The sequence below is a fragment of the Actinia tenebrosa genome, unplaced genomic scaffold (assembly GCF_029948245.1).
Source record: "Actinia tenebrosa isolate PJP-AT-01 unplaced genomic scaffold, QUT_ActTen_1.0 PGA_scaffold2__45_contigs__length_23673736, whole genome shotgun sequence".
In the NCBI taxonomy this organism is placed as follows: Eukaryota; Metazoa; Cnidaria; class Anthozoa; order Actiniaria; family Actiniidae; genus Actinia; species Actinia tenebrosa.
Window position 1 is genome coordinate 15,534,513 of NW_028292579.1, and position 14,702 is coordinate 15,549,214.

General features: G+C 40.6%; 3 protein-coding genes across 3 annotated transcripts; all 3 read left to right on the forward strand.

Moving 5' to 3' along the window:
- Nucleotides 1-17: 17 nt before the first annotated feature.
- LOC116289310 (uncharacterized) lies at nt 18-2,184 on the forward strand. The gene is made up of 5 exons (XM_089034122.1): nt 18-957; nt 1,044-1,157; nt 1,243-1,356; nt 1,540-1,653; nt 2,054-2,184. Exons 1-5 carry the CDS (start codon nt 18-20, stop codon nt 2,182-2,184), a joined length of 1,413 nt encoding a protein of 470 aa, XP_088890248.1.
- A 33-nt stretch (nt 2,185-2,217) lies between these two features.
- LOC148909405 (uncharacterized) lies at nt 2,218-4,155 on the forward strand. The gene is made up of 4 exons (XM_089034123.1): nt 2,218-3,157; nt 3,244-3,357; nt 3,805-3,918; nt 3,986-4,155. Exons 1-4 carry the CDS (start codon nt 2,218-2,220, stop codon nt 4,153-4,155), a joined length of 1,338 nt encoding a protein of 445 aa, XP_088890249.1.
- A 1,290-nt stretch (nt 4,156-5,445) lies between these two features.
- LOC148909406 (uncharacterized) lies at nt 5,446-10,873 on the forward strand. Its single transcript, XM_089034124.1, has 3 exons — nt 5,446-5,569; nt 6,248-6,361; nt 9,364-10,873. The coding sequence occupies exons 1-3, from the start codon at nt 5,446-5,448 to the stop codon at nt 10,650-10,652; spliced, it is 1,527 nt and encodes a 508-aa protein (XP_088890250.1). The 3' UTR covers nt 10,653-10,873.
- The last annotated feature ends 3,829 nt before the right edge of the window (nt 10,874-14,702 follow it).

Sequence of the window (14,702 nt, forward strand, 5' to 3'; positions counted from 1 at the left end):
TAGATGATGGGGCTAACATGATGCCATGGGACTTTTCGTTTGCAGATGTGGACGAGTGTTTGAAGAATCCGTGTCAAAATCAAGGGACATGTACCAACACTGCTGGTAGCTACAGTTGCAGCTGCGAGGTGGGATGGCAGGGACATCACTGTGATGTGGACGTAGACGAGTGCTCGACGGATCCCTGTAGGAACCAAGGAACATGCACAAACTTTGCTGGTGGCTACGACTGCACGTGCGCCGTGGAATGGCAGGGGCATGACTGTGAGCAGGACGTAGATGAATGTGTTGACAATCCGTGTCTTCACGGAGGAACATGTAGCAACACCGTGGGCAATTTTACCTGTGCATGCACAGTTGGCTGGCAAGGCCACAGGTGTCACAATGAAATCAACGAGTGTCTTTCCAATCCGTGTCAACACAACGGAACGTGTACCGACCTTATAGGCAGATACTCGTGCGCTTGCATAGTTGGTTGGAAAGGCAGGAAGTGCGAGGAGGATGTGGACGAATGTCTAAACAGGCCATGCCTGAACCGAGCAGCATGCATCAATTCGGCGGGAAGTTACTCGTGCGCATGCGCATCTGGATGGCAGGGAAAGCATTGCGATGAAGATGTCAACGAGTGTCTGAGCGAGCCGTGCCAAAACAACGGAACGTGTACTAACGCCGTTGGCAGCTACACTTGCGCATGCCCAGCAGGATGGCAGGGACAGGACTGCCATCAAGATGTAGACGAGTGCCTGGACGATCCATGCCAGAACCAAGGAACATGCACCAACTCGGCGGGAAGTTACCAATGCAGTTGCGTGGCGGGCTGGCGGGCACACGACTGCGACGAGGATGTGGACGAGTGCGAAGCGAAACCATGCCAAAACCAAGGAACGTGCACGAACTCTGCTGGCAGCTATGCTTGCAGTTGCGCGGTGGGATGGAAGGGACAGCACTGTGAGGAAGGTAAGGATGTTGTGCGCAGCGTTGGGCCGAGAAATGCATGGATTTGTTGTTGCAACTGAATCTTTTTTGGGGGGGTTTGCTTTCAGATGTGAACGAGTGTGAGAATAACCCTTGTCAAAACCAAGGCACTTGTTTGAACTTTGCTGGCGGTTACAACTGCACATGCACCACCGGATGGTACGGCAAGAACTGCGACTTAGGTAGGTCTTTGCTTCGGCAGTTGGGTGTGCGGAGCTGTCCCTGTTTTGCGATTGATTGATTGTGGTTGTGCTTTTGTTTTAACAGACGTGGATGAGTGTCAAGCAAACCCATGCCAAAACCAAGGAACATGTGCAAATTCTGCCGGAGGCTACAACTGTAGTTGCGTGGACGGATGGCAGGGCAAACACTGTGAACAAGGTTGGATCATTTTGCATGGAGTTGTTGCTTGTGTCTGTGATTGTCGAGGCTAACTAAGATAGGGTTAGGGGAAAGAACGCGCGCACGACGCTGTAAAATGATTTTGACTTCGATGCCGCCGACCTTGATGGTAGGACTTGAAGTTAGGCGAGAACTGAAGCGAAAGCGCTTGTTTCCTTGCAGATGTGGACGATTGTCTTCTGAATCCTTGTGAAAACGATGCGACGTGTACCAATACGGCAGGCAGTTACAAATGCACCTGCAAAACAGGATGGACAGCACAGCACTGCGATGAAGGTGAATATTGCTATGGTTATTCTTTTTGTTGCTGTCAGTGTTCACATTCTTATCATAATCGTTGTTGTTGCTTCGAGCTTTATCATTTTTTCGTGCCGGTGATCATTAATGGTACCATTATTACCGTCATCGTTATCACGCTCATCATCATTGTTGTCCTTGTTAAGTCAATCATGATTGCTAGCAATTTTATTTTGAACTTAATCGTCGTTGGTTTCGTTATCATTTGGATTTTGGCGATTGCTGGTTGGTAACTTCCAATCGCTTTGATCAGCCATGAATATTTCTTGCCGTTTTCCTGTTGTTAGATTGCCACCAATATATTAATTTTGCTTGAATGCAGTTTGGTGTGACTGTAGAATCCTTGAAAATGTTTTTTTTTTTTTTGCTTTGTTCGTAGACGTCAACGAGTGTCTGACGGAGCCATGTGCAAACCAAGGAACCTGCATCAATTCTAATGGCAGTTATTCGTGCGCATGCGTAGATGGCTGGCAGGGGGTGCACTGCGATGAAGGTGAGTGCACTTGGTAGTCGCTGTTGATTGTGGTAGATGATGGGGCTAACATGATGCAATGGGACTTTTCGTTTGCAGATGTGGACGAGTGTTTGAAGAATCCGTGTCAAAATCAAGGGACATGTACCAACACTGCTGGTAGCTACAGTTGCAGCTGCGAGGTGGGATGGCAGGGACATCACTGTGATGTGGACGTAGACGAGTGCTCGACGGATCCCTGTAGGAACCAAGGAACATGCACAAACTTTGCTGGTGGCTACGACTGCACGTGCGCCGTGGAATGGCAGGGGCATGACTGTGAGCAGGACGTAGATGAATGTGTTGACAATCCGTGTCTTCACGGAGGAACATGTAGCAACACCGTGGGCAATTTTACCTGTGCATGCACAGTTGGCTGGCGAGGCCACAGGTGTCACCATGAAACCAACGAGTGTCTTTCCAGTCCGTGTCAACACAACGGAACGTGTATCGACCTTATAGGCAGATACTCGTGCGCTTGCATAGTTGGTTGGAAAGGCAGGAAGTGCGAGGAGGATGTGGACGAATGTCTAAACAGGCCATGCCTGAACCGAGCAGCATGCATCAATTCGGCGGGAAGTTACTCGTGCGCATGCGCATCTGGATGGCAGGGAAAGCATTGCGATGAAGATGTCAACGAGTGTCTGATCGAGCCGTGCCAGAACAACGGAACGTGTACTAACGCCGTTGGCAGCTACACTTGCGCATGCCCAGCAGGATGGCAGGGACAGGACTGTCATCAAGATGTAGACGAGTGCCTGGACGATCCATGCCAGAACCAAGGAACATGCACCAACTCGGCGGGAAGTTACCAATGCAGTTGCGTGGCGGGCTGGCGGGCACACGACTGCGACGAGGATGTGGACGAGTGCGAAGCGAAACCATGCCAAAACCAAGGAACGTGCACGAGCTCTGCTGGCAGCTATGCTTGCAGTTGCGCGGTGGGATGGAAGGGACAGCACTGTGAGGAAGGTAAGGATGTTGTGCGCAGCGTTGGGCCGAGAAATGCATGGATTTGTTGTTGCAACTGAATCTTGTTTTTGGGGGTTTGCTTTCAGATGTGAACGAGTGTGAGAATAACCCTTGTCAAAACCAAGGCACTTGTTTGAACTTTGCTGGCGGTTACAACTGCACATGCACCACCGGATGGTACGGCAAGAACTGCGACTTAGGTAGGTCTTTGCTTCGGCAGTCGGGTGTGCGAAGCTGTCCCTGTTTTGCGATTGATTAATTTGTTTGTGCTTTTGTTTTGGGTGGGGAATTCGTTTTAAAAATAAAATACACTTTTATTTATTTTCAATATCATCTCTAGACAATTAAAGCTGACGTGAACGATCGTGCTGTGTTTCAGTTGTTTCGATCACTAAAATGAGAAGTTTTTATCGTTTTTGTTATGGTAAAAAACAAATGGATATCATATGTATCATATGTACGCCTCGTGGAGCCACCCTAGTTTGACGATGTAATGACACAATCTATTATCAATAAGAGGACAGGCATAAGAAACTGATAGCTATTTGTTAAATTTCAGACGCTCGCTATTACAGACAAAAACCTGACGGTTCCGAGGGTGTCAGCTTTTTCCTTACTACCTATTGCTTTTTATTATTATTATTTAGGTGTTAATGAATGCAGCTTAAATCCGTGTTTAAATTCTGGTACTTGTGTTAATGTCGATGGCAGCTACATTTGCGAATGCGCACCAGAATGGCAAGGAAAACATTGTGAAAGAGGTAAGGCCAAATGTTTGGATTTTGTAGAGATAAACTTATGTTCCAGGCAAAACTTTTCTTTTTATAGATGTGGATGAGTGTCTTTTGCAACGTTGTCCAGGACATGCAGTATGTAATAATTCTATTGGGAATTTTTCTTGTACATGCGTGGCAGGCTGGCAAGGAGATAGATGCGATCAAGGCAAGATATTTTCCTCAATTATAGATGTATACTATTCCGTTAGACTAGTTATCTAAATGATTATTTTCATCAATATACAAGGCTAAAAGCTACTGTACAGCGCCCCGTACCGTAAACATTTTTACGACTTTTTCATTTCCTTTCAAATTCTACGTCTTTTTGACAACTTTGAATTGCGCACTTTGATGTATGTGATATCGTTATATCGACAAAAATAACCTCTCTGAAGTTACATACATAGTTTATTTAATACCCAAATATTTACATAAGTGTATAAATATAATAGTGCTGTTCAAGTGCTGTTCCACTATCAAAGTTTTTGAAACCAAAGCAAAGTTGCTCACGAGAGAAATGAACGTAAAAACCAAACAAGCATTTCTGTATTGAGGCTGAGATATGGGAAAATTGGATAAGCACTTTATGGAAGCTCAGAATGAAGATGTTTGAAAATACCCAAATTAGGTAGTAGTAGAATAGACTTCTAGCTTGGGTGTAATGCTTTCCCATTTCAGACCACGTTTCATTCCCAAGATTATGGTTTTTTTGTTAATTCTCGCGCACATTAGGATAGGCCTTTTCTGAGATCGATAAACAGGATGCATTGTGGTCTAGGTTCGGTACAAACAACACCATATAATGCATGATGGACAAAAGATGTTCGTACCGAAGCTAGACCACAATGTATCATAATCGCTATCTGAGAAAATGTCTATGGACACAACTCAAATAAAAAATCTTATTCTCAAGGGCACGTGGTCTGAAAAAGGAAAACATTACGCCCAAGGTCGAGAGGTCTATTGTGCTACCATTCTGGTCGCCGTGGCAGAGTGGGGTTGCGGGAGTTGTCCAGGTTGACAGTTAAAATATTTTGCGCAATCTTTCCTTTTATATTGATGATAAGCACTTGACTTTTGGAGGGGAGTCGTTTATGTAGTCCTTATAGTACCATATCTAACAAAGTAATGAATATGCCCTTCGTTTTCATCAAATGTATAGAGGATATTACATGGGCGCGCGGAGATACGAAATTTATCTTCGAGTGTTGAAAAGATCTCTCACAAGTGAGCGCAGCGAACGAGTGAGAGATTTTCAACACGAGAAGATAAATTTCGTATCTCCAAGCGGCCATGTAATATTCTGTTTATTATATAATTATCAATGAAGTATGTTTTGGCTTTTTCAGGCAATTCTTTCCGTGTATTTTTGAATAGCCATCGCAATGGTGTTATTTTCACACGTGAAAATAACATGTTATTTTCACGTGTGTAGATATCAATTTTTCGAAATAGAGAAAAATAGATATTTCATTGGTAATTATATAATAAAATATATTATTTTTATATAATATGTTTGTAGACGTGGATGAGTGTTTGATGGTTACTTGTCATGATCATGGTTCCTGTACTAATCTACTTGGCAGTTATGTGTGTTTGTGCGCTGAAGGCTGGGAGGGCGAACACTGCGAAAAAGGTAGGACACGACTTCAGATACTACTAGAAGCAATGAAATCCCTCTTTTTCTTCAACATTTATTCACAATAGACCTTTTTGCGTAGCTTTTTCATTCTTTCTTTGAATGGTATTCATATTCATGTGTCTTCTCGTGCGCAACTGTTAAACAAAGAAATTATACTCCTGGATACTCTTGGAAATAAGACATGGTCTAAAATGGATAAACATTGCGTCTAACCTAAAGAGGTCTATAATAACAGCAAGCTAGCCTTTAACTTTACTAAAGCAAAAAAGAAGTTAAAGGAGTCAAAGGTTTATGATTTTAGGAGTCTTAGAAGTAGAATTTACTTTCGAGATATGCTTCGCTTGTCACGCTCAAAGGAGGGTTCGTACATAATGCTCAGTGATTCGTGACAGGAGAAAAGAACAAACCTAATTTTGCACGTAGCCTCGTACTGAAACCTTTGTGTGTGACAAACGAAGCATATCTCGGAGGTGGGCTATTCGCTGCAAGGTGCAAGGTGTTTATTTATTGATGTAAGTACAATGAGCCACATTCTATGACAGTGAATCATGTCCTGCTATTTAGAAATACAGGTTTAAGCTATTTTGATAATCATGGTAAACTCTCGTAAAATCCTCAATGCTAAAGTCATGATATTTCTTATTACTGAATTTTCATTCATTTTCTATACAGATATTGATGAATGTCAAACGTTTCCATGTTTAAACCAAGGAGCATGTGTAAATGTTGACGGGTCTTACAACTGTTCATGTAAAGATGGCTGGTATGGAAGAAATTGTGAGCAAGGTAAATTTAAAGACCCTTAGAATGCCTCCTTTTTAACACGATGGTTTGGAGTATTGCCGATTTGTTTACTTAAGGACGTTAGTGGGCACTTGCTACGCATTGTCAGACAAGTTGCTGAGAAACAGTAATTGTTTTGTCAAACATTATGTAAACCGGTTGAGCATGAAGATGTAATAGACCCTTTTCGAGTTCCAAATTACCGCCGTGTTTCTTGATTACAGACTCATTTACTCAGACTAAGCCTTGATTTTGTGAAGAATATTCATGTTTTCCAGTCAAGGTCTGTCAAGTTTCAAAGTGTTCATATTGTTGAACTTGTGCATTCTTTACTTTACCATTGGTATTTGCGAGTAATTAGACACTGATTCGAGGCTTAGCCTGAGCAAATGAGTCTATAATCAAGAAACACAGCGGTAATTTGGAACTCGTAAAGGGTCTATTCTACTTTCGAAACTAAAGAGAATGTATGTCATGTCTGCCGTGACTTTTTATAAACTTGACATAACAAGTTTATTCAAAGTCACAGACTCCACAGCCTTTTGTGACTGAAAGAGCACATTTTACATTGCGGAACTCGAGCCATGAACACTTCAAAGTTTTTCAATAATTTGCAGAAATAAAACAAAAATATCGTTCATTGACGAAGTAGAGCTGTTATGAAATAATTGATACACTATACATGCATTAATAATAATAATAACAAGTTTTGACACGGGAAAACGTGTCAAATGTGCTGGGCACATTGGATACTTTGAATAGAGTAGAAGACTATTTGAAATTTAGTCATTGTAAGACAGAAGAAAGTCCGTGGATTCGGTTTGACTAAAATAGAATATTTTGTAATGCTGATAGAAGAGATACGTTTTTCGTCGAGGCAAGATTTTTTTACGGTCAAATTGAACCAGCATAAAAGAGTCTTGGTCGCAAACCCCAAAGCAAGCCTCCGTCTCTCTGAGAACCAGTGTCATGGTGGCTCCATCGGCTCGAAAACACCACGCAAAACATTGAACAGAGGATTCTCCCCCTCCCCCTCCCCCGGGGTTCTCCATCTACAGAAAGAAGACTCTTTCCTCTCTCTCTCGGGGGAAGGTAAAGGAGACTCTGCTCGCAGGGTAACTTCAAATATTGCGAAAAACGTATCTCTTTCCCTACAGTACGCTTCTTAGTAAATTTGCCCCCCAAACAATATGGCGTCGGAAACCGTGAAAGGATCTATAAATAAGCTAATATAAAACTCGTGTGAGTACTCTTTTATGTAAATTATGACGCAGTAAATTCCTCGTCCACCCACTCATTGAAGGTTTCGGCATGAAAACCCCTTTTTTCATAAAAATGTTCGACTAGAAATAGATACGTTTAGCTAACTAAAACAAAAATCATTACTTTAGTTAATACAATAACATATAACTCGTGCGAGTACTTTTTTAGAGCAATGACGCAGTAGAAATTCCTGGCGCTCCCCCATTCAAGCTTTCGGCATGAAATACGTTTTTTTCATGAAAATATTCGACTAGAAATAAATATGTTTTGCTAGTCAAAACGAATATTATTTTTCTAGCTAATAAAATATAAAACTCGTGCGAGTACTATTTTACATCAATGACGCAGTAGAAATTCCTGGCCTGTCCATTTATAATCTTTTGTTTACGTAACTTATAGTACACTCAACAAAATTACTCGACTCTGATTGGTCGAAAGGAGTACAATTATAGCGTTAATTGTACTCCGTAGGAGTACCGAATTAAGTCGCTATGGCAACACGGCCAAAACAATGTCAAAACAATTATTTTCTATCATTTTGTACTTAAAAAGCATAAATAAAATTTTAAAGCCGTAAGAACTAATCTTTTTTATGCATTTCAGTTGCACGATGGACTGGAAATCGGCCGCCAAATAGACAAAGATGAACGGCGTCGCTTCGCATTTTTTACTGAAATTTTGTTGAGTGAACTATAAACAAAAAATCGCACGATCTTCTCGTACAATTTGGAAATTGTACTCGAGATTGTGCGATTTCCCATACTAATTGGAGTTGTGTCAAAAAACAAAAATCGCACTTTAAGTTTCTAATTTAGCTCCAGTTTCTAATTATCTGCTTAGAATACTACCAAATTAAGTTTAAAGTAAGTTGGATTAAGGCACTCTTACCACGAAAACCACATATGTTCAACCTCTTTCAACTCCTCCGTGTCCCGATCTGACAGATCTCGACGTGCATGCATTTTCACCTCGTGTTTCACCAATGTCAATCATGACGAGGTCCACAAATGGACATCTTCGATATAGGTCTCATGTTCGTAACACTAAATTCCGATCATACCTAACTCACCAAAAACAAATGTACTGTGCCCATAGGCCCAGCACAATAATAATAACATAATAACAACTTTATTAGACAGAGTATTGTTAATTTTTAAAAACTTAAACGGCAACGATAACGATGATAAAAGGGTAAATTTTACACCGTGAAAGATGAAAAAACTTACTAACGTTTCGGACGCTAGTCCTTCGTCGGTACAGTAACAATTTTCTAAAATTACAAAAAATGTATGTGTGGCTGGACGGTTTGCGTGGACACCATACATTTCTTTGTAATTTTGGCAGGTTTTGAATGTGAATAACATTGTTTCTATATATGTTGCTCTTTCATTTTATGGGATATTTTGTTGGAACCTTATAAATGGACCCTTCTTAAAATTGTCTTTATGCGAGCCTAACACGAAATAAATACGAAAGAAATGCCAAAAATTCCATCCAGAAAAAGTGTTATTTCTTTTGCATTTTCATATTAGCCTTGCATTCAAGACAAATTTGAGATGGGTCTATCAAATTAGGTTTTCAAACTCTGACCCAGTCCCTTCCTTGTTTTGTTACCGACCAATGTTGCTAAGCGCAGATCCCACAACATTCGTAGCAGATTAACTGAATCTAATTTACTTCTAATCTGATTAATACAATGAAAATTGAATAACAACTGCCTTTTTTCCGTCTTTCTTTTTTAGAAAAAAGTAACTTCGCAAGTCTACACATTTATCTTTTATTTTTGCCATTCATTCTCCTGACTGCTGGATCTCTTTTGTTTGCCTGGAAAACTTACAAGTCAAAACAAAAAACACAATTAACATTAACGAAAAAGGTTGAAGAAGAATACAAAAAAACCGAGGAAGGCTTCTTGGAAGATGCATATATACCGCAAGTATTCTGGTTCACAGACCAAATAGAAACTATACATGAGGAAACATATGAATCTGCATCTTTCGATGAATTCTTAGATCAGAATTTCATGACTCAAGAATTAGTGTTCCAGACAGATGATTTACTAGAGGATCATGAGGAACCACAGTATTATGGTCTCTATAAAGGATACGACAATCTTTATCAGGAAGACAGCGATGCCGAATTCCAAGGCGATATTAGTAGTGCATCGGCTAACTTTCAAGTCGTCGAAAATTTCCCCAAGCCGAAAGGTATCATTGCTGAAGCTCTAGAGCGTAGGAGAAAGGAAAAGCTAGGGGAGATCATTACGTATTCTTCAACCTATGAACCATTTTATAAACCTTTAGAAACACCAAAGAAGGTAATAAGAACAAGAGTAGAAGAGACAGCTAAAGAAAAAGAAGCGCCACAAGATCCCAATGGGAGTGATGAAATCTTAGCATCTTCAGCTTTTGGAAGTGATCATAGCACAAAAGGTACTAGAGATGTGGGGGTAGAAGAAACTGAGTTTTACCAACCAACACAGGAAAAACAAGACAAAACTTTTGTGGAAGAAGTTCCTTCTTGTGCATCAACAGTTGAAGAACATGATGAGCATGCAGAAAAAGCAGATGTATTTACCGACGAACCTAAATCTTACACATCAATTCTTGAAGAACAAAACGAACATTTTGAGGAAGGAGATCAAATTTATGAATTTTATGAAGACAGGACAACTGAGCCAGTGCCACTAGCACCTGACAAAGCTGCCGAAGAAGGCACATCGTACATACCATCACTTGAACAGTTAGACGAGCTTTTAGATGAAGCAGATCAAATTTATGGTGAATGTACCCTTAGTGATTTGTCGCCAATCGAAGAACCAGAAACCCCTGTTGTTGTGGAAAGCATTTTGGGTTCTGCTCTCCAGAAACGAGCAATAGCAAAAGCGTTAAAAGCAAATTTAAGAGAAGTTGGCCGACAAGATTCATATGGAGAAAGTACATCCTACACGGTGACGCAAGGACCTGACAACTATATCGAGGAAGAAGCTCGGCTGTGTCGTGATTCTACATTTTATACACAACAACGCTAGAAGAACAGCAGGATGAGCCTTTAGATGAAGCAGATCAATTTTATGGAGAATGCACACTGCAGGATTTATCACCAGTTCCAGAAACAGAAACCCCTGTTGTTGAAAATATTTTGAGTTGTGCACTAAAGAGAAGAGCAAAATCAAAATCAAAAAAGTTACAAAAATAAGAATTCCACAGTTTTTAAGTGTGTTTTAAGTTTTAAAATTATTATATGAAAGTTAACCCGTAATGGTAATTCAGTATACTAGAAGTTGTTTCATAGTTGAAAACGAACTATATTGAAAAACAAATGAGTTTTTATTTATTAAATATCTTTATAAACTTTTGATACCGTTGTAAAGCTTAATTTGACATTTATAACATTATCGTTAAATGCGACTCGCGAAATGTGAGGTCTCGTTCGCCGACTTACAATTCAATGACCGCCAATCAAAGAACTGGGAAAAAAAGCAATATCTTGAGGGAGATTTTAGGTTCAATTTTATAAAATAATTGGGATACTACGCGCGCTACGATTGGTCGAAAACCATGTTTGATGAGAGTATCAAAACACGCTCGCGTCATTTTAGCGCGCGCGAGTATTGCAACTGTCAGATTTTAATTCATCGCGCGCGCTCATTGGTCAGTTTGAATAAGACAGCACGTAGGGAGAATTTACTAATACTTTGTTTTTTTTCGATCTTTCCGCGAGTTTGATATTTTATTTTAAAAAATCAAAAAAAGTTTTCCGTGTTTGATACTCTGATCAAAACACTTGGGATGTTGGGAGAACACTCGAGAAGCTGGAAACCATTCCGCTGTTTTTGATCTGTTAAGAAAATTCTAATCCTCTAAAATCTTTTATTTAGTACAAAATCTCCCTCGATATATTGTTTATTCATCCATCCATCCATCCACCCATCCACCCACCCACCCATCCATCCACCCATCCATCCATCCATCCACCCATCCATCCATCCATCCATCCATCCATCCATCCGTTCACTAATAAATGCACAGTTTTCGACCAATCAGCGCGCGCGTACTATCCTAACTATATAATAATGAATATAAAACGCACGCGCCCGTCTCTGTACTGTTCTGCTGTGAGCTGTAGAGAACAAGAAAAGTACGTTTATGAACACGAGGCGTAGCCGATCGAGTGTTTTCTTGCTCTCGAGTGCTCTACAGCTTCCAGAATGTTATTGTAGAAATAGAGAACGCGCGTGCGTGCTGCTGTGTGCAGTCATAAAACACGCGGGGGTTGGCAGAACAAGATAGGAGTGTTAGGAGAGGCACGACGTGTTGCGGAGTGCTTCTGGACACTTCTCGAGTGTTCTGCCAATCTCCAAGTGCTGCCCAACTCCACACAGCACAGCAAGCAAGTTTTTTTTATTTCTTTTATAAAATACAAATGACAATAACCGTTATTTCAGATAGGAATGACGCAACGGAAAGTACGCGCGCGTGCAATGAGCTCTCATTAAGCACGTTTCCAAACCAATCAGAACGCGATATTCATAACAGTTATTTTATATATCACAATACAGAGACATGAGCAGCCGTTTTATACGCTTTAAGAGAGAATCCTTTTTGTATTCAAGCAGTGAGCGCAAAAAACTATTTTCTTGAAGAAAGGCTGTTGTACAAGGCTAAAATCTTGTTATTCAGAAAGTTCAAAATGTCAAAAAATGATACCCTGCCCCAGACCCAAAGCGCCATCCCAGACCTGATTGGTGTCATCAAACGAAAGCTTTGGGAATCATGTGTGCTACCTAAGAATCCAGTCTGGAGAAATCGAGTGTGGCCAGAGTGTGTCGCATATCATTTGCGTGTAAATGAGGCGGAAATGTCTATGTCCACTATGTGCCTTTATCTTCTCGTCTATTGGGCTAATATCTTGAAAAAGATTCAGCCACTGCCATTCGCCGCCTGAAGAGAATCGTGAGAGAGGAGTTGAAACATGAAGCGGTAGCGAGAGCAAATAGAGGATGCAAGGCAAGAGAGAACCAGACAGAGAAAAATCGCAACGAAAACAAGTTCAAGAATACTTGATGATCAAATGAAATATGCTCAAAAACGAACACCGGAACAGCGAAGACGAGAAAAGATGGCTGAGTTTGTCGAGGCAATCAATCAATCAATCCTTTATTTGATAAAGCAGGTTAATATTACAGATATTGCAGATAGCAATAAATTCATTGGCAGCCGAAGGCTGATGTGGACCTGCTATACAGAAAATTTATAAATTGGCGAGATAAAAAGTATATAACAATTTAAAATATAACTATAAAATAAAATTTTTCAAAGGTGGCTGGACCCCCTCACGCTTGACCGCTACCTTCCACGTTTGGAACGCTGATACATAAACGTGTTTTATCCAATTGCAAATCTTTTTTGCACATAAGTCACATAAAGATTTAATTAATGTTGGATGCAGTTTTTAATGAGATCGGACGTCATAACACGTGATTATGATGAAATATTTGTTTTCGTTTAGAGAGCAATGTTAGCCTTGCAGAGCGTTCAACACTAGAATGCTTCGTACCACATAATTATATACTAGATGCCTCCATTTGTAGGGATTTTTGAAAAAATCTATCTAGCTAATTATGAGATATTTGAGATTATTTAAATATAGTGCATAAATCTACTTCAAAACTAATCAATGGATTTGATACGGCCGAAGTCAATATTTCAGAGCTATATATTCACAAAAGTCATTGCTCATTTAGTTTTACTCTGTATCTAGTTTTAAAAGGAACATTTTGAAGGTAATCGACTTATGCGATTTTCTGAAAACGTATAATACATAAGACGGGGGTAAACATTTGATGCGCACTTTTCATCGCAGTTTTCTAGTCAATCTTACTAGATCTTCCATTATTCTAAAATTCGCTGATAATTTCTCTCAGAACTACGTCAGGATACAAATTAGAGCTTAAACTAATATTACACAATATTATATTATCCAGTCGCGTAGGCTTGAGCCGGTCGACGACAACGTTTTTTGAATTGACTGTATATACACACACACACACACTTACATACATATACATACACGCACATATATATATATATATACGTCGACAGGTGAATCGGGTGACGACCAACCGGCTAAACGGAAGAAAAGCTAGAAAGAAGCAATCTATGAAGCCCAAGTAGCCCACAAGTCCATGTGTGAACAGGCCACGAAGAGCACGGGTATCATGAATAAAGTATTGGCCAAGCTAGACAAAAAGCTTGAGGACCTTTAGGGTTGTATCGTCGTGTACCAGAATTGTCAGGGTAATTTTATTCAAATTCAAATTTCGAGTAATCGGCTAGTAGTCGTACCCTACAATAGCATAAATTAAACTATAATAAATATTTATGTCCACGCGCTGATGATACATCGTTTAAATATAATTAAAAAATGAGACCACCCAACCGAATGCGCTTCGTGGTCTAGGGGTTAGGTTTAGGGATGGGGTTGGGGTTAGCATAGTATTGGTTCTTTGGTGCCGAAGGTACCGAGTTCGAATCTTGGTGTTGTAGCGACTGACGTACCCCTCCCCTAGTGGGGGACAAAATGTGACCTGGAGCACGAGGCTAGTGTGTGTGCGAGTGAGTCGACTGGTTTTGTGTATGTTGAGTATGATAAGAGAATAAAAGGGAAAGGCAAACGTTACAGTGTCTTCACTTAATTTTTTTTCTAAGTGAGGAGAACCAAATTTTCTAAGTCCCACTCGTGTGTTCGAAAACCTATGACGTACTTCGTTAATCCGCACACGACGATAGTACCCCGGGGGGGGTACTTCCCTATATTTGCTATACGGGTATGTGCCGCCCTATAGGGTATGGTTTTTCGGCTTTTGGGTCTGGGGTAGGGTATCATTTTTTGACATTTTGTCTGGGATAGGGTATCATTTTAGTCTGGGATAGGGTTAACGATTTGGTCAATTTTGTCTGGCGAATAGGCTACGCTTTCTGCCGGCACAAAAACAATAAATACGTTAGTAAATACTGATTGCAATCTGTTGAAAACCCGTCTCCCCCCCCCCCCCCCGGGATAGTACCAACTGTAGGAA